Raw genomic sequence first — 19,576 nt, forward strand, 5'->3', positions numbered from 1 at the left:
GGGCACTGAGCTCCATGTGGCCACAGGACCAAGGACTATTTGAAGGATGGGGACACTGTCAGACCACCCACATCCCAGACACAGGGCCAGCGTTAGTCAGCATCTCAGCCTGAGTTCCCTGGAAGGATCTGCGGTCACATGCCTCATCAAGAATCCCTGATATGGAGAGACTGGGAGAGGAAATGAGAGTGGAGGAGTAGGGAAGGGAAAAGAATGGGGAAGGGCAAGGAAGCCAGTAACGTGCTGTCAGTAAAGTGTGTGCTGTCGACGGCATGGGCTATTAATCAATTACGTGCTGCCAGTGAAGTGTGTGCTCTCAATAAAATGTGTGCTATTGACAAAGTGTCTACTATGAAGCCAGACGTCACCATGAGAAACGGAGCTTCGTCCCTTAGGGAGCTGCTGGGAAATAGTACACAAACACCTTCGTCAGAATTGACCCCCACCCAGGGGGATTTAGAAATGAAAGCCTGAGATCACTGGCTGATGGCTGCTCCTGGGGTGTAATTCCCTGAACTTTCAGCTTCTTTCAGTCTTCTGGCTTTCTGTAAAAAGGCTTTGGGCAGAGAAGGGCAGATCTTGGTAGTGAGAGGTTGGTTAGAACCCTGAAAGAACTGGGAAACATGGGCAGGGCTCTCTGGCCAGCTCTGAATTTGCAGCGTCCTGTGGCAGGAGACAGTCAATGGAGAAGCTTCTGGGGCCTTTCTCTGTACCAGCTTTCTGGGGAGCTGTGGATCTGTGAGAACCACCTCTGGATTCAGAGAGACCAGCTTGGCAGGGACTCTGGTAGCCTCCCCTCTTGTTCTCTAGGCTCGGTGCTTGGAGCACTGCCAGGTATGCCCCGTCTGGACAGCTTCTACCCCACAGAGAGCCTGGGGCACCATCTCTATCCCCTGTTCTCTGTCCTCCACGCTAGGAGGCTGTCATCTTCCTATAGTCAACATCCCCACACAATAGTGAGTGATTTTTTTATGGTGGTGAAATATATATAACATAAAATTTGCCATCCTAGTCATTTTTAGGTGCACAGTTCAGTGGCATGAAGTCCATTCCCACTGTTGTGCAATCACCACCACCATCCACATCCAATTTGTTCATCTTCCCAAACTCTGTACTCATTAAAACACTAAGTCCCCATGTCCCCCTCCCTCAGCCTCTAGTAACCAGTGTTCTATTTTCTGTCTCTATTAATTTGACTAGAGAGAGATTTTTAAAAAGCATCTCAGTGTCCAAATCTGCCTCCTCTCCCTTCTCTCTCCCCACCCCAGGTTGGCACTTGGACTCTGGAGTCAGGGATGATGCTGTGGCTGTCACTCTTAAACCTTGGTGAAACAGCAATGCTACAGAAGTTTGTGTAGGATTACTCTTTATAATAGAAAATTGTCTATAAATTAGTTCAATGAATCATGGCACACCATAAAGCCCAGCAATGCTACAGAAGTTTGTGTAGGATTACTCTTTATAATAGAAAATTGTCTATAAATTAGTTCAATGAATCATGGCACACCATAAAGCCTGGTGGACCACTATACTCACAACGCGGGTAAATATGATATGATATTGGAAAAGAAGCATGTTCCAAAGGTGCATAGGTTCACAGTGACCCCAAGTCATAGGGCCTGGGGCACTTATTTTCTTAGTGCTTAGCTAGATTTCTTTGCTGGGAGCTGCCTTCTGCTGAATGAGGCTACCCTAACAAAGATTACAGAATATATGCTTTAAAATGACTAGTGCTTATCCTTGGGTAGTGTGAATGCAGGTAATTTTGCTGTATTTTTCAAGCTTTTGCTGTGAAATATGTATTTCTCTTCTGCAGTATTTTCCAGCAGGATATTTTCACTCTACCTCTGTGCATCTCCTTGACTTTGCCAGACATTCCTGCCTCTGGGCATTTGCGCTTGCCCTCCCCTCTTCCTGGAGATCTCTTCCTGGAGATCTCTTCCTCTAGACGTTTGCTTCCCTACTCCCTCCCCAACTTCAAAAGTCACCTCTTTGGTGAGGTCTCCTCGGATCCACCTTATTGAGATATGACCCATCCCTCTCTCAGCACACTCCTCCCTTCTCCTGCTCTATTTTTGTCCATAGCACTTGTCACCCCCTGACATACTGTGCGTGCTACTTCTTTCCTTATTCATTGTCTGTCTTTACCCTCTAGAATATAGGGCCTCTGTCTGATAGCTGAGTGCTATTCTAAGAACATGGTAGGTGCTTTATGATGGCCTAAACACACAGTAGGTGCTTAACAAATGGTTGTTGAGGCTGGTTGCAGCAGCTCAGACCTGTAACCCCAGCACTTTAGGAGACCAAGGATCTCTTGAGGATAGCTTGAGGCTAGGAGCTTGAGACCAGCATGGGCAACACAATGAGACCCCATCTCTAAAAACAATTTAAAAATTTAGCCAAATGTGGTGCTTTGTGCCTATAGGCCCAGCTACTCAGGAGGCTAAGGTGGGAGGATTGCTTGAGCCCACTGCTTGAGTTATTCATGCGACAATGAGCTATGATTGTACCATGATACTCTAGCCTGAACAACAGAGTGAGACCGTATCTCTAGAAAGCCAACAAGAAGAAACAAAGGGCTGTTGAATGAATGAGTAGATGCATGAATGGGGCCTACTAGGTTCTCATTTAGGGACAGGAGGAAGTACAGGTGTGAGACAGGAAGTAGAAAACAGCAGCAGCAAATGGGGAGGGTGGGCAGGAAGAAGGAGGGGCCCTGGACTGATGCCACCCAATGACAAGCCATCACCCAGACCCAGACAACAGGTTCACTACAGTACTGAGGTCAGGTGGCAAAGGGTTCTGATATGGCTGCCAGGGTGACAGCAGCTGTGTGTCCAGAGCATCAAGGGCCTTAGGGCAGAGGGAATTCAACCAAGAAACTAACCTTCACACAAAACATCCAGGTTTTGAGAAGAGGTGTTCTCAAATCCAAACAGGTTGCCAGAGGCAAGTGGTGATCCTAAGAGGTTAAACTAGGTAAGGCCAAAGCGTAGATATTACAAGGACCCCTATTTTGTCTTGATACAAAATCTGACCCCTGCTCCTCCCTCACCACTCAAATGAGAACTGTCCAGTGGGTTGAACTTCCTGTTGGATGTGAGTTCTATATGTGTGCGTGCAGAATCCAGGATTCACGCATCCAAGTCTTGAACTTTCAATTACTCCAGGCAACAGCTACCCATTAAGTGCATGTCCTTGCTTAGCACTGTGAAGACAATGAAGACACAACAATATTCAAGTAAATAAACACATATACAAAACTGGGTTGCCAGAGAGAGAGGGCTCACTTAGAGGTTGCAGAGGCCTCTGTAGGGCCTCCCAGATATCTGAGGGAGCCCTGAATGATGATCATGCCCACAGCCCGTGAGATCAGGGGAAATGCACTCAAGGCAGAGCCATCCTCAGGGGCATGGCATGCTGCGATAGGGCTGGCAGGGATCTCAGAGCACACTGGAGGAATTTGAGGCCCACAGGAAGGGAGTGACTTGCCCACCGACACACAGCAAATTAGTGGAACCGTCGAGGGGTGGAGGATCGGCTGAGGCCCTCCCCACTACCCCCACCCCACGCCACGTCTTCGAAGCCAGATACTGGCTGGTGGCCAGAAGAACCAGCTATGAGCACCGGAGGCCAAGAGGCAGCTAGAGGTGAAGCCGGAGGTAGAGAGAGTAGGTACTGGACCCGGGGAGGTGGGAAAAGGGGACAGGGGGCGGCACCGCTGACGTCATTTCCGGGGTCGGGGGTATATAAGCGGGGCGCACGAACCCTGCTGCTACTGCAGTACTGGAGCCCAGTGTAGAGGTTTGTAGCGGACCGACAGACGGACGCGCGCCGAGCCACTGCGCCCCTCACCCCCACACCGGCGCCACTGCAGCCCGCCGTCCCTCACGCGGGTGCCTCGGTGCCCAACCGCACACCACCAGCTGCTCGGCGCCCAGGGTTCGCCATGCGCTCCGCCGCTGTCCTGGCGCTTCTGCTCTGCGCCGGGCAAGGTGAGCGAGAGCTGGGTGCTCGGGGGAGAGGGTGCCCCGTCGCCCCTGCCCTCCCCTGCCTGCTCTTGCCCTGCCTATCCTGAGGTCCAGGCACCGACCGCGCAGCGCCACGCGTCCCTCCACACCTCCTATCGGGTGCAGCGAGTTTCAGCACCGCGGACAGCGCTTCCGCCTCCTACCTCACTCCACCACCGGTTCTCCGCCCAGGACCCGCAGGACACTCGAGCCTGATTCCCAAACCCGCAGGGACCCCCTCGCACCCCCACCCCCTGTCTGGGCTTAGCGCCTCGGCGGCATCAGGGCCAGCGCTGGCTCCGCGCGGTGGCCGGCCAAGGTCACGGGGCGAGGGGCGGGGTTGGGGGGGTAGGGTCGAGCTGCTCACTCCCCGCCTCCCCTCTCTCCCTCTTCCATCCCCACTCTCCCTTTCAGCCCTTGACTTCTACCTCTGCATATCATCTCTTGAAAAGTCCCCATCTCTTCCCCCCACCTCTGGGGTCTCCCTTCCCCTGCACATGTCCCCCACCCCATTCCCACTGCTGCCCTTGGCCTTGTTTTCATAGCACATCCCCCTCCAGAGCAGCCCCCCTCCACAGCAGCAGCCTTCCCAGAGGGGAGGGGGAGGGCCTCCCAGCGCAGCCTCTGGGGCCATGCCCCTGGAGGCAGTAGCCTGGGAAGGGAAACAAAATCATCCCCAGCCTCTCTTTTGGGTGGGGGCAGTTTTGAGGGGGATCAGTAGATGAGTGGGCCCCAGTGAACCTAGTTGGGAGGGACTGGGCTCCCCCTGGAGCAGAGGAGTGACTCCAGTGCTCTTTTTTTCTCCCTAGTCACTGCCCTCCCTGTGAACAGCCCTATGAATAAAGGGGACACTGAGGTAAGAGGGGTGCTGGGATGAGGGGTAGGAGGCTCCAGCAAACACCTCACAGCCAGTTCTCAGGCAGCTGCAGGAGTGAGTCTGGCATACAGCCAAGAGCCAGCACTGCGGCTGCTGAGCCTGGGGACAGCTTGCAAAAGAAGATATCATAGATTGCTTACTTTCCCTGCCATCCTGCTGTGGGGACTTCCCCAGCTACCTCTGAGCTGTCTGTGCAGCCCAAAAGGGACCTGTGTCATATCCATTGGGTGGAGGTGCTAGGCCCACCCACTGTCCTGAATGCTGAATCCAGGAGACCCAACATGGGCTGGTGGGTGTGGCTTCTCTGTGGTGGTTCTTTGTTTACAGACCTGTAAGGACAGCCTTCACCTACCTGGCTGTGGCCTCCCCCTCTGCCTTTCATGTCTCCACAGGGTCTGCCAGCAATAAATGCCCCCCACCATACCAGGCACTCTAGCCCTAGCTCTCCTAAGGGCTACAATGAAATCAATCAATCAATCTTTCTCTCTCTCTCTCTCTCTCTCTCTCTCATCTCACTCTGTTACCCAGGCTAGAGTGCAGTGGTATCATCATAGTTCACTGCAGCCTCAAACTCTTGGGCTGAAGTGATCTTTCTGCCTTTGTCTCCTGAGTAGCTGGGACTGTAGGCATGTACCACCAAGCCTGGCTAATTTTTTCTGTTTTTTTGTAGAGATGGAGTCTTGCCCAAACTGGGCTTGACTCCTGGCCTTCCAAGGTGGTAGGATTACAAGCATGAGGCGCCATACCTGGTCTGCAAAAACTCTTGACCATTCTGGGACTGGTGGTGGAGGTCACATGGGAAAGGGCCTTAGGAAACACTGGAAAGGTTTCTTTAGCAACAAGAGACACTCCTTGCTGTGCATGTACTTATAATTCATTCCTGACTGAGCTGAAGCTGTTTTTCTAGGATTTGGTGCTGATGTAGTCAAGGGCCAAAGAAATTTCTACTCCCTACCTTTCCAGGAGCTATTTTCTTCTAGTAGAGGCCATGGTTAAAACCTAAAGCAACTAAGATATTTCAACCTCAATTTGCTCAATTATATTCCTGAAATTTTAGTTGCAGATAGGGCAGAAACCCCTCCCCAACCCCCCAGGTGCCATTCATTCCAGCTGTGCAACCTTGGGGAAAGTTCCTTAACATCTCTGAGCTTCCCCTTTTATTCCTTTCCCTCAAGAGAAAGAGTAAAGAGTAGGAAGTGCATGCACATAGGGGTCCTCAGTAAGTGGGCACTGTTGTTCACAGAGCTTCCCTTCTTGATCTCCCCATCATTCTTGAGACCCTGCCCCAATTTCTGTCTCCTGGAATTTGTCCCCATGGACAGGTGGTTATCTGATATGCAAGGACTTGAGTTTCAGAGGAGATACAGGACATAGGCTGCTGGACCCTCTTTGCTAGCTCCCTTAGGAGGGACACTCTGGGCCACCATATTATGACCAGCAAAGTAGGGTTAGGGGCACCAGAGCAGCTAGTTAAGACCTGAATGCTCCATTTGAAGCTGTTGTGAGTACACACACACACTGCAAAGCACTTGCCAGTTTGCCATCCGGGATCTTTGGACCAGCTGCCTTGGCATCCCTTAACCACAGCCTTCCACCCCCTCGCTCTGCGCCACCATTGCCTGATGCCTGTCTGACACCTTCTGCTCCTCTACTCAGCTTTAGGGCGTTGAAGCAGGTCTGAAGTTGTGAATCCTTCTCTATGTGTGTTGACACTTCACGCTTGAAAGAGTATTTTTCCATAAATGCCTCATTACCCTGGGAGGGAAGTTAGGAAGGTATCCTTATTCCCATTTTACAAATGAGGAAACAGAGGCTCAGAGAAGGTAAGTCACTTGTCCAAGATCACACAGCTAGTGTACCACACTACAATTGGTGCCACCATCAAAGATCATTCATTTATCAGGCAATTAATTATCTGCAGCACCTTGCTGAGCACTGGATAAAATTTTCAGAGATATGGCCGCAGTTGGCTTGAGATGGAAACTGAGACATAGCCAATGGGTGCTCACATCCAGCGCATCCCATAGTTCAATATGGAGCCAGAATACGAAGCTGTGACTCTTTGCATGTGACAATATCATAGGTGTTGGAAGACAGTGATCCAGGTCCTGTTTCTAGCTAGAAAAGAGCCAGGGAAAGTGTTTTTCTCCACTGAGCAGTCCAGAAAGACTTCCTGGAGGACTGATCCTTGGGCATCATCAAGACCAAAGCACATTTTAAAAACATCTTTGAGTGCCCAGAAGCAGCTTCCTCATATTTAGAGAACTAGCAGGTGGGGATGAGAAGATATCAGGTACCCACCCAAACACCCCACTCCCACCATAATCCACCTCAGTGGGGTACCTGCCAGCCATGCAATTGGAGTGCCTGGAACATGGTAAGCACCGCACGTGTATAAAGATTTCTACTATGCACGTGTCACTGCTATTACTGTCTAAGAAAGCAGAGCTGTGCCTCGGAGCCAGGAATCCACTAACTCTGGATGACAAAAGCAAATACCTTCTGTCCTCATTAGAAATTTGTCGTAGTGCCTCCAGGAGCTGAGCCCGATGCCCAAACCAGCCCCAACCTACCCCCACTCTCTTCCCAGGTGATGAAGTGCATCGTTGAGGTCATCTCTGACACACTGTCCAAGCCCAGCCCCATGCCTGTCAGCCACGAGTGTTTTGAGACACTCCGAGGAGGTACGGGCTGAGGGTAAAGGGGACTGGGAGACTGGGAGGTAGATCTGTGGCTTTTGATGGGAACCGAGGGGTGGAGGGAGATGCAGGGGTGACAGTCCCTATGTTTACAGACTGGCAGAGGGGACATATGTGAACATAAATATCTAGAATTCTGGGCAGAACAAAACCAGGACTGGAGCAGCAAGCCACAGACTGTGAGCTCCCTGTGGACAAAGATTTTGTGAGCTGTATCCCCAGTGCCTAGCACAGCCTCCAACACCTGGCAGACACCCTCTAGATATATGATGAATAAAGGGATGTTGTGAATGGGCATGAGAAGGACTAAATCTCCCCAGCCAGTCAGTCAAGTTTCCAGCATTTGGGTTGTGCTTTAAAAGAAACCTTGGAAATCAATAGGTAGAAAAACTAAGACAGGGCCTTCCAGGCGGCAGGGGCATGGAGATGGAGCATGTGTTGTGTTGAGGGAGAGACAGCCACTCTTACTCCAGGGCTACCATCCCTCGGGTCTGAGTGTTGGGACAGCAGCTGACCTTTTTGATGTAGTAGAAAACTGACACCTTGAAAAGGAGGTAATTTCAAAAGTGTTAACTCAAGACCCAATCTTGTTGCTGTTGCCTGGTTTTGAGTTTTGAGTTTCCTTGTGCTCAGCTGGAAATATTGGTGGTAATCTTTATCTCGGCTGTTCTCTGGAAACCACCCATGACGACTCTTTTTTCACTGCAGATGAACGGATCCTTTCCATCCTGCGACATCAGAATTTATTGAAGGAGCTCCAAGACCTCGCTCTCCAAGGTATTTTCCAGCCACTGCACATGATTCTGGGTGAATTCCAGTAGCTGAGAGTCAGAAAATCAGGTGAAGGTTGAGCAAGTTCCTCTCGGGTACTGTTATTTCCTTCCACTTACAGAGCAGAAAAATAGGATCCTCCATGCCCCCTGGTTCAATCTGTCATTGATATTGTTAGAGACATCAAGGCCAGAGAGGTTGAGTGACTTGCCCAAGGTCACACAGTTAATAAGGACATGGGAGATGCTGCTCCCCTAATGCTCCACAGTCTTTAGAGTTCAGCCATTTCAGGGAGGTCACTTTCAAGACTAGTCTGCAGAAAGGATTCCTTTCCTCTGTAAATGGAAAAGTAAATTGACCACAGGGAGCAAAGAGGGGCTCTTTTCCCTTGTCTTGCCTGCCCCAAACACAGACCAGATTTTCAGTGTGCTTCAGAGTGAAGGGTGGTTTTTTCCCTAAGAGATTAAGAAAATCCACTGAGGCTACTGGAAATGCAGGGAATTTAGAGGTAGTGAGCACCTTGCTAGATGCTAGTCAAGCTGAGGCATATGGAGTGGCGGGCTAGGCTGCTGTCACCCCACAGTCAGCCACTCTGCCGAGCTCCCAGCCCCTTCCAGGCCTGATGGAAGGCATAGCCCTGCCCCAGCAAGTTAGAAGGCCCGGTTTTGGCCCTGGATCTGCCCTTGGCTGACTTCCTGGGGGAGGTGGCCATTAGCACAGGGGCAGCACCACTGGTGCCCTCATGCATCCCCGTCTCTAGGAGAATCCTACAAAGTGAAGGCCAACTTTAGGCTGAGCTTGTGTCTGGGGTGGGGTGGGGTGGGAAGGCTGCTCTGACTCCAGGAAGGGGCCCACTCTGAGGCCTTTGGGGCACAGCGGGCCTTGCATGAGAATAGAGATTTGGAGAGGAGGCGAAAAAAAATAGCCACAGAAATGGGACCATTGTGGCCCTTCCCAAGTTAACACACAGTTCTCCCCTCACTCACTAGGCAGCAAACACCCACCTCCTATAGTTGTTGGGGATGAAGGGAGTCTGAACAGAGCTGAGGTTTTTATTACCCAAATTGTTAATGTCGTCATCACCCATCCCAGACTTACGTGTGTGTCTTTTAACTAAACATTAGATATTTTATTTCAATATAATAATTCTAAAATTAAATATTGAATGACTAACTAATTACATTTATATAATTAAATATAATGCCAACAGAGATTATCATGAGGGAATGTGTCCTGAAAATCTGTATGCAGACACATGTGTGTATCCAATATGGCACATACATTGTTGCTTTGTATTGTGAGAGTACTGAGTGTATTTCTGTCCATCCATCTACCATCCACTCTCTCCCTCTCCGGCTCCTATAACGCCTTCTCTACAGCTTCATCTCAGCCCTCACCATGCAGCAACCTTGTTTTAGAGATAAACAACCAAATCTTGGAAAGTTGGAGTTGCCCAAGGTGACAGAGCTAGGAAATAACCAGGAGAAGGGTGGAACCCACACCTGTCTGAGGCTATACCCACCCCCAGAAATCCCATCATGGCGGGGGGAGAGTGGGGACCATCTGCAGAGCTGGCCTGTCTTACAGGGCAGCATGAGGACCTAGGCAGAAATTTACTGTCTGGAAGGAGGAGGAGGGTGGGGGTGCAGGGAGAGAGGTTCTGGGCCATGGCAGCAGGTGGGCTCAGATGCAGCCCTAGGCCTCGACTTTCTTCCCAGGACCTTGACTTATAGGGCAGCAAGGGTTGCCTGAATCAAGACCCCCACCCCATGAGGGGACAAGTTGTCACTATTACATCCTGCTATAGGCTCCCCTGAGCTGCCAGCCAGGTTCTGAGAGGTTTTCCCCACTCCCCACCCCTAGGACCCCTTCTCCATTTGAGCCTTTACTGCTCTGTGAGGCCATAGGCAAGGTTTGTGCCTATTTCTCAAATTGAGAAACTGAGTCTGGAGAGGTGGTGTGGTCACCGGACAGGCCGCAGTGAGTCGATCCTTTCCCCGTACCCAAGCTCATGCCCCTCAGTGTCTCACTAGGTAGGCTTGGCACATGATGCGCCTCATTTACAGATGGAGGCCTTCACCCTGACAGACAAATGTGCCAGAGAGAGGCCAAATGGGATCTTTTCATCCTGTTCTCATTCTAGGTGCCAAGGAGAGGGCCCAGCAGCAGAAGAAGCACAGCAGTTTTGAGGATGAGCTCTCAGAGGCTTCTGAGAACCAGAGCAACCAGCCCAAGCTGGAAGGTTAGTGCCAGCCGGTCTGGCCAAGTAAGGGGGGGCAGGGTGATGACAATGGAAACAATAGTTATGGTGGATTTAGGGTCTCTAACAGTCAGGAGCCCCTCCCACAAGCCTTGGCAAGTAGCTTGTATTTCCTAACTTTACAAATGGGGAAACTGAGCCCAGAAGGATTAAGTACCTTGCCCAACATCAGTGGCCTGACTTGAGATTTGATCTGAACCTGTCTCTCTCCAAAGCCCTGGAACAGTCCCATGTGGCCAGCATAGGGGCTGACACTCTGGACAGGAAGTCTCTGGCCTGGTAGGTGGATAGCTTCAACTCCAGGTCTACCCAGTGGCCACTGTGGTGGAGCCCCTGTCCCCAGTGCCTCCCTCCTGGGGCTCTGTGGTACCTTAGCCATGTTCCAGTAGGATCCCGAGGGGTAGGTGTGAAACACTAAATGAACCTGGATCACCTTTCTCAAAAACAAGGAGGTTCTGGGAGCCAGAGTTCATGGTTGGGTCTACGTCATGTTCTGCACCCATCCTCCCCACCTGGGTAGAGTCCCAAATTGCCCTCACAGAGCCTGCTCTTTCCATGTTGAAGGAGGGCAATTAGGCCGGTTTCTGGGAGCTGGGATCCCAGTAGTCTTCCATTTGGAGCTAAGAGGGAAAGCCTGCAGGTGTGGCCCAGGTGTCACCCACAGGGCTGCTTGGCATGCTGCATGGATTCCCACAGAGGGGCTCCATGGGAATGATCTTGATCGATTAAGGGTGCCTGCCATAGGCTTTGGTGGGGTGTAGCGTAACACTTGTGTGTGTGTTCATGCACCTGGAAGCGTGTCAGTGCAAAGAAGTTGGCATTGGGAGGCTTCAGTTCAAGGCTCAACCCTGTTGCCTACAGACTGTGTGAGTATGGACAGGTTACCTTACCTTTCTACAGATCAGTTTATTGAGTTTCTGTGAAATGGACATGGGAGCACCTTTCTCTGGAGTTCTGGTGAAGCTCAAGTGGTTGATATGTTAATACTCAGTAGTGCTTTGCTCAGTGGTAACCATTCTTGGAGTGGGAGGGATTTCTGTTGATTATAAAGCTGTGTTTAAGGCAGCCACAAGAAAATACCTTTTACTAAAACCCTATGGAGTTGAAGAATCAAACACTTTCACAGGACAGTGAAGACAGACAAGCCCCACGTAGAGGGCAGAATAAATTTGCAGTAATGGTGCCTCTTACACAGAGAGGTTAAGCAACTTGCCTAAGATCACACAGCAGTTCAGTTGCTATCCTAATTTTCAATTCAGGGCTTTATCTTCAGGGGTAATTTTCAAGGTTTGATTATTTTTTGCACTGTGTGCGTATGTGTGCGTGTGTGTGTGTGTTTAAAATCAAGCTGTTTTAAGAGGAAGAATTAAAGACAGAAACACAAACCAATGTGCTCAAATCAAACCTGGATACGGATGGAAGGTAACCCTCATTGTTTGGGGTTGGGTTTGTTGAGATTACAATATGTAAAATCTAAAATTGGCCACTGGGGAGAAGACTCTCATGTAGCCTGGTCCTCAGGGCCTGACTTTGCTGTGTTGTTTCTGCAGAGGTAATGGAAGAGGCATCCTCCAAGGATGCTGTGGAGAAAAGAGAGGATTCTAAAGAGGCAGACAAAAGTGTTGAGGACATGGAAGGAGGCAAAAGTGATGAGGACATGGAAGGAGGCAGGCCCCAGGCCTTCCCAGAGCCCAGGAAGGAGTCCAAGACTGAGGGCAACAGCCAGACCCCTGGGGAGGAGGAGGCCACCAACACCCAGCCCCCAGCCAGCCTTCCCAGCCAAAAACACCCAGACCTGCAGGCCGAGGGAGACAGGGAAGGTCCCTCTCAGGGTCTGGTGGACAGTCAGAAGGGCCTGAGTGCAGAGCAAGGGCACCAGGCAAAGAGAGATGAGGAGGAGGGGGAAGAGGAGAGAGAGAAGGCAGAGGCAGTGGCGGAGGCCGGAGACAAGGCTGTCCCTGAGGATAAAGGCCCCACAGCAGCATCTACCCCCCACCCGAGCCTTGGCTACAAGGAGATCCCAAAAGGTGAGCATATGTATGCTGATGGAGACCTCAAAAAGTGTGCTGGGAGAGGGGGACAGTGGGAGGGGCACTTTGTAATCTCATTCCACTTCATAGTAACCCTGAAAGGTAGATATTATCTCCATTTTAGAGATATGCTACTGAGGTTCCAGCGGCTAAGTAATTTGCCCAAGGTCACACAACTAATTTGTAGTAAAAGCTGAGGTTCCAACCCAAGTTTGTTTGACTTCCAAACCATTCATATCCTGCTATTCCATCTAGGAGGCAAAGGGGGCATTGCAGAGTGGGTAGGTAGGTGGGCTTTGGGAACTGAGACAGCATGACCGGTGGGCACAGGCTGATCTGGGGACAGTGTCAGCATAGGAGAGACCCTGGCTCCTTGTGAGGGCCTCATCAGGCTCTTCCTTCACTCCTCAGGCCAGGTCAGGGGCTTCTGGGGTAAGAGGCCTAGAGCAGCGGTTCTCAACCTGTGGGTTGCGACCCACAGGAACTGTATTAAAGGGCTGTGGCATTAGAAAGGTTGAGAACCACTAGCCTAGAGGAAGAGTTGGGCTCTGGTCAACCCATCCCTTTGAGCTTTGAGAGGGTCTTACAAAGCCTGGCATGGAGATGGCTTTTCCCTCTAAGTGGAATCACTGTGGAAGGCTGGATTGGGTTATAAAAGCAGGGGTCTGTGGCTCTAAAGGTGGCCACAGCAAGGCCCCGGGGGAGTGGGAGAGGCTAGAGGAAATAGTGGTCTCTCAATCATTCTGCTCTTGTCCACCACCTGCTCCAGGTCGGTTGGAGGCTCTGGCTGTGGATGGAGCCAGGAAGCCTGAGGCTGAGAAGGCTCGGCCCCCACAGGGCAGGGGACAGCAGGAGCACTCCCAGCAGGAAGAGGAGGAGATGGCAGGGGCCCCTGGAGGCCTCTTCCGGGGCGGGAAGAGTGGGGAGCTGGAGCAAGAGGAGGAGGAGGAGCGGCTCTCCAAGGAGTGGGAGGATGCCAAGCGCTGGAGCAAGATGGACCAGTTGGCCAAGGAGCTGACAGCTGAGAAGAGGCTGGAGGGAGAGGATGAGGAGGACAGCCCTGACCGCTCCATGAAGCTCTCGTTGCAGACCCGGGCCTATGACTTCAGGGGCCCAGGGCCACAACTGCGACGAGGCTGGAGGCCGTCCTCTCGGGAGGACAGCGTGGAGGCTGGCCTGCCCCTTCAGTCTCACAGCTACCCCGAGGAGAAAAAGGAGGAAGAAGGCAGTGCTAATCGCAGACCAGAGGTTAGTATGAGGCAGAAGCCAATTCTGGGCCCCATGGCAGGGGGTGGCTGCCACCAGATGTGCAGCCCTGTCTCTCTGAGGGGACATGGTCCCCTTGGAGTCTAGAACTGGAGAGGTGCTCAGACAGGAGGCTTTTAGGGCAGTAAAAAGTACCCATGCTTACAGCAGGCACCCAGCAAAGCTGGCTGGGAGATGGGAGGTGTTCAGAGCAGCCAGTGGAAATGGGAGGGACACTGAGTGGGACTTAGTTCTGAAGGCAGTAGGGAGCTACTGCAGGTTCATGAGCAGGATGTGAAGGCAATGAGTGGAGCCTGTTGCTTTGGGTGGAGAGAGCTTGGAAACAAATACCCTGGCAGGATTGGCCTGGGCAGGCATGGGGGTGGGGGAGGAGACATTAAGGGACAGGTCATGCCCTGGGAAGGCTAAGCTGTCGGTTTAGCCATGTCCTCTCCTGGCCCCCAGGCAGCTCATTCATGCCCTCCTCCCAGGCTCAGGCCCTGCATCCAGCTCCATTGGCAAAGTGGGTGGTATGAGGCCCTCTGAGGACCCCAGAGCTTTGTGCAGTAGGTGGGAAAGGATTAGACATGAGCCAGAAGACATATGAACTGCTTCCTTCTAGCTGTGTGACCTTGGGCTGGTCACTCCCCTTCTCTGAGCCTCACTGATTCCCCCATTTATGAAATAGGAGTCCTTTCTGTTCATTTCATCGTCATGATTAGACCACACCCAGGGCCACTTGGAAAGCTGGAGGGTAGTGCTGGGATGCAGCCATGCAGGATGGGTGGGTGGGAGTTGGGGTCCTCCATGAAGCTGGAGGAGGCCCTGGAGTTACCTGATTTGGCCTCAGTGCCCATGTGTGAACTGGCACTCTATGAGGGCTGACACCTGTCCACAGCCCTGACCATAAGGCTATTCTCTGCCCACCCAGAAGAGGATCTGGCCCCTTCTTTGGGTCTCAAACCCTCTTTCTAGACCTGGCAGTCTACAATGATGAGGGCTCCTTCTTGACAGCTAGAGTGGGAGAGGGCACCTGCCCATGTCCCCAGAAGACTGAGGGGAAGGGGCAATGGGAAACAGCAGCTCACCCCCAACCCCAGCCTTGGGACTCGGGATGAGGTGGGCACCCTTGATTACCCCATCCCTGCCTGCACAAGCTGGAGAGAATGAGATGCCAGAGGCACCTGCCAGCATCCTTTCTCCATAAGCAGAGGGACCCCCAAGTGGCAGGTGGAGAAATGGGGACCCCAGAGTCATATGGACAAGGTGGGTGGGTGCTTCCTCTACTCAGCCCAAGGGTCTGCTTAGAACCCTCAGCATCACAGAACTTATGTTCCAGGCCAGGGCTGCTGCCAGATACAGGGCTCTAGAGTCCATTTCCATGGCCATCCATTGCCAATATCTGTGTCTACTGGCTGGGGTGTCCTTGGCAGCCTCATATCCAGCAGAAACCCCAGGACGACAACCCCTCATAGGTCAAGGTCAGGGAGGCAGCCTCCCCTGAGCTCCTGCTTTGAGTCTGAGAGTATGTTCTGGTGTGTGTCTAAGCTCAGGGGGGATCTGGAGGCTTCTGGAGATTGAGGCACAGAGTGGGGCTCAGAGGAGGGTCCCCTGCTTCCATGAACTACCCTGGGCAGCCAGAGCTTTGGGTCCCCCATACTTAGGACCAAGGATCAAGGTCCATCCCCAGGCAAGGTGATGTGGGGCAGTGCTCACAGCATCCAGCCCTGCCACAGGCCTCACAGCCCCCTCAAGTGGGGGGGAAGCCACCACCCAGATGTAGGCTGGGAGATCTTAAGGGCATCAGAAGCTTCATTTTCCATATGCTCTGGAAGGACAGATTCCCTGCTGTCTGAACCATTTAAGAGGAAGTGGGGCCTGATAAGAGGCCACCAGGAACAGTGCAGGGACAGAGCCCTCTGCATCACCCACCTTGTGCATAACAATCCTGAGAAGGCCCAGAAGGTGGGTATCACTGTCCCCATGTGATTGAATTCCTTGAGACCCAGAGAGGCAAAGCCACCTATCTGAGGCCACACAGCTACCTGGTAGCCAGCCCAGCTCATCTAGTTGACTGTACTCTCCATGCCACTGGGACAAGTCAGGTCCTGGGGCTCCCTATGCTGGCCCCTAAATGACCTTTGATGTTCTCTCCTAGGACCAGGAGCTGGAGAGCCTGTCGGCTATTGAGGCGGAGCTTGAGAAGGTGGCTCATGAGCTGCAGGCGCTGCGGCGGGGCTGAGGTACGCAGTGGTCCTGGCCCTGCTGTGCCCTTTGCAGGTTCTGGCCACATGGCCTGGACACTGCTTCTGGTAGGGAAGTGGCCTGTAGCCTGCCCAAGCCCAGGCCACCCTTCTGCCCCCTGTGCTCCTATACTCCTGCTCTCAACCCCTGCCCCAGAATGCCCCTCTGGGTGGACCTCCACGACTTTAAAACATCAATTATTTCTTCTCTGAACACAGGCAGCTTTTTAGAAGTTTCCTTTCCAATATCATATCCACTGGGCACAACTGCAATAACTTAACCGTTTGGTGAAAGCTGAGAACTCCTAACTGTAATACGTTCTCTATAAAATTTATCTAAGGAAAAATAAATCTGTTCTGGGCTCTTTTCCCTTTTCTTTGAGTTCCTCCCCCCTACCCCCTTCAACTCAGAGTAGGGTAAGATGCATTCAGTTTGGGCAAAGGAACAAGGGGAAATTTGGTCAGCCTGGGGTGACTCCTTTCTGAGTCACTTTCCAGCTGTGGGCCACGCAGAGGTGGGGCCGGGTTGGGGAATGGCCTCCACTTTCCGAGCCCGGGTCACCCCTCCCTCAGGACAGCATCCCTTAATCAGCTCTGGTGCTGGGCAGAGGCCCCGCTAGCCCCAGGCTAGTGCGTGGCACAGGCCCTAGACCAGCTTTGACGTCCTGACTTGGGCCTCTGAGCTGAGGGCATACATCTTTATCACACCCTGTCGTGACCTCTGCCCTGTTAACATGAGCAGAGTGTCTGAAGTTCTCGTGAATTTAGTGGTTCACTATCACAAGGCTGGTCCTTAAGTCCATTTTGGGAATGAGGAAACCAAGGCAGACAAGGTGAAACGATTCATCAAAGTCACAAGCAGGTGCTTGGAACATTTAAGCATGGGGACTGAGTAGGATTACACAATCAGGACGAATCATGCTGGTGCGCTGGGCCCATGTGTCCTGACTATCAGGGCCACTAGGTCACTCATCAAACATTTGTGCATGGCTGGTAGGCCGGAGCACACAGAGATGGCTGGGAAAAGCCCTGGTTTTAAGAAACCCACTGACTGGTTGGTGCCTGTGGCTCAGTGGATAAGTCACTGGCCCCATATACCGAGGGTGGCGGGTTTGAACCCAGCCTTGGTCAAACTGCAACAAAAAATAGCCAGGCATTGTGGCGGGTGCCTGTAGTCCCAGCTACTCAGGAAGCTGAGGCAAGAGAATCATCTAAGCCCAGAAGTTGGAAGTTGCTGTGAGCTGGGACATCACAGCACTCTATGGAGGACAATAAAGTGAGACTCTGTGTCAAAAAAAACAAAACAAAACAAAACAAAACCCACTGACCAGCAGGGAAAGCTGGACCCTTTAATAGCCAATGCAACCCATGGGGACAAATATGCACTCAGCAGGAAGGGGGCCCAAGCCCACACCTGGAGCTTGCACCCCTGAAGGCTTGGGGAGGGAGAAACTGAGTTTGAGCCTGGCTTTGCTGGCCTGGCTGATTGGCCTTGGCTGGTCATGTCACCTCTACAGGTGGCAGCTCTGGGGCTTTGTACCTCAAGTACAAGCAAACCAGTAGGGGTGATTATTCTAGGCACTGAGAGGAGAATGTGTGGGGAGGGGTCTTGGCCTTAGCAGGCTGCCTGTGTGATGCTTTCCCACTAGGAACAGGGAAACCATGGGGGGGTGCACAGGCGCTGCTGCCACTCTCTGGGCATAGCCAAGTCCAGAGTGCCAGCTGCAATGTGGGAAGCAAGTTCCTGCAGGCTCTGTCTGGCAGGTCTGAGCAGGCAAGGTTCAGCGGCAAGAACTCAATTTTGACCTCAGACTGGGGTTGGAATCCCTAGCTTAGTAGTTAACTAGAGAGTTTGGACAGGTGTTTCTGGCCCTCAATATTTATTATCTCTATAACAGACTTTATAGTGAGGATCGGATTGTACAGATGTCAGTGCTAATGGCAATGTCCTGGAGAAATCACGGTGAAGGGCTGTTCAAGAGCGAGCTTCAGAGAGGTGTGATTCCACACAGAGCCTTGGAGGAAGGGGTCAGACAGGTGGTGAGAGGGGACACACCCTCCAGACATAAAGGGAAAAGTGCCATGATTCCTGAAAAAGCCCCAGTGGTCTGGGTGGGTCTTGTGGGTAGAACCAGAAGGAAATTATCAATTTGATGGCAACACGAGTGTTCGGGAGGTCTTGGCAAGTCTGGGCCTTTACCCTGATGTAGGCTGTGTTTGCTGATGGCGCCTGTCCCCAACACACGGAGGGACACCCTCCAAATGGCATGCGGCAAGCTGCTTATTTCTTCACTTTTTTCTAGGAGATAAGTTTATACTCCACCCCCAACAATTATAGAAATAAACACAACACTAACTGTATTCCACTAGACCGTTAGAATTCAAAACATCTGCTACCAAAACTAGTTCGTAAATACAGGGAATATGGGGACACCATGTCCCTGAAATAACCCATCCCAAAGATGAGTCACCTGCAGTGTCCTTGCACATGGAATAGACATGTAACCAACAGAGAATAGCATTGAATAGGAGCCGTGACTTTATAGATAGTATGTAGTCATATATGCTATATATGGGTGTGTATGTACACACGTTAAGTACAGACCAGCCTGGGACTCTGATAAAGTTGCTGTGATCAGGGCCGAAGCAAACAGCATTTGTCACACAAAAAACAGGTGTCAGCACTAATGGCAATGTCCTGGAGAAATCACTGTGACTGGCTTTTCAAGAGTGAGCTTCAGAGAGGCGTGGAACCAGAAGGAAGAACCTCACTCAACAGAAGCCAGTTCATGCCCAGGTCCCCTCTGAACAGAGTGTGTGGGGACCATCACTCCAAGACCATGCTGGCAATGGTTGTGCAGAAAGAAGGGACAAAGGCACAGACCCTTTGTCAAGGGACAGGACCCATGGGGAGAAGGCTCAGGCATGGACAGGGTAGGCGGCATCAGGGCATGACAGAGGCCCAGACCCTTTGTCAAGGATTGCCATACGGTCACCTGTCCTTGAGGGCTGCCAGCATCCAGCTCAAATATCAAGTTGACAAGGGCCTTTGAAATATGGCACAGGAAGGAAAGGCACTTCCAGGGGGTTAAAATCCACTATGCAGGGAATAAGAGTGGGCAGACACAAGCCTCATGGACATCTCTGTGGCCAGTGGGCTGTCTGAGTGACCTGAGCCAAGGATAAAGGCCCTGCCATCTCCCTTGGTCTCAGAGTGGCCATCTGGCAAATGCCAGCTGTTTTTCTCCATTGCCTCAAAAACCGGACAGCTTTCTATGAAGGTCTTCCCCTGGCATAAGAGGAGTGCCTTCTCAAGGCCATGTTCTCCTTTATCAGACGGAGGGAAGATACAGGCTGCCCCTGCACAGGAAACCCCACAGATGCCCTTGGGGCTTCAGCAGGGTGACCACAGGTGCAGCCCTACACTCCATGTGCAGCAAA

General features: G+C 51.9%; 1 protein-coding gene across 1 annotated transcript; it reads left to right on the plus strand.

The window, feature by feature from the left end:
* Positions 1-3,820: 3,820 nt before the first annotated feature.
* Positions 3,821-16,134, plus strand: CHGA (chromogranin A). The gene is made up of 8 exons (XM_012803406.2): positions 3,821-3,995; positions 4,820-4,866; positions 7,478-7,571; positions 8,295-8,363; positions 10,501-10,599; positions 12,168-12,644; positions 13,417-13,895; positions 16,051-16,134. The coding sequence occupies exons 1-8, from the start codon at positions 3,950-3,952 to the stop codon at positions 16,132-16,134; spliced, it is 1,395 nt and encodes a 464-aa protein (XP_012658860.1). The 5' UTR covers positions 3,821-3,949.
* The last annotated feature ends 3,442 nt before the right edge of the window (positions 16,135-19,576 follow it).

The sequence above is a fragment of the Otolemur garnettii genome, unplaced genomic scaffold (genome assembly GCF_000181295.1).
Source record: "Otolemur garnettii isolate 467f Iridium unplaced genomic scaffold, OtoGar3 scaffold00020, whole genome shotgun sequence".
In the NCBI taxonomy this organism is placed as follows: Eukaryota; Metazoa; Chordata; class Mammalia; order Primates; family Galagidae; genus Otolemur; species Otolemur garnettii.

Bases quoted from the DNA above. Each gene is read 5' to 3' on its own strand.
- CHGA (XM_012803406.2), top strand. From the start codon at position 3,950: ATGCGCTCCGCCGCTGTCCTGGCGCTTCTGCTCTGCGCCGGGCAAG. The intron at 4,867-7,477 runs GTAAGAGGGGTG...CTCTCTTCCCAG, and splicing joins TGAATAAAGGGGACACTGAG to GTGATGAAGTGCATCGTTGA. The intron at 13,896-16,050 runs GTTAGTATGAGG...GTTCTCTCCTAG, and splicing joins GTGCTAATCGCAGACCAGAG to GACCAGGAGCTGGAGAGCCT.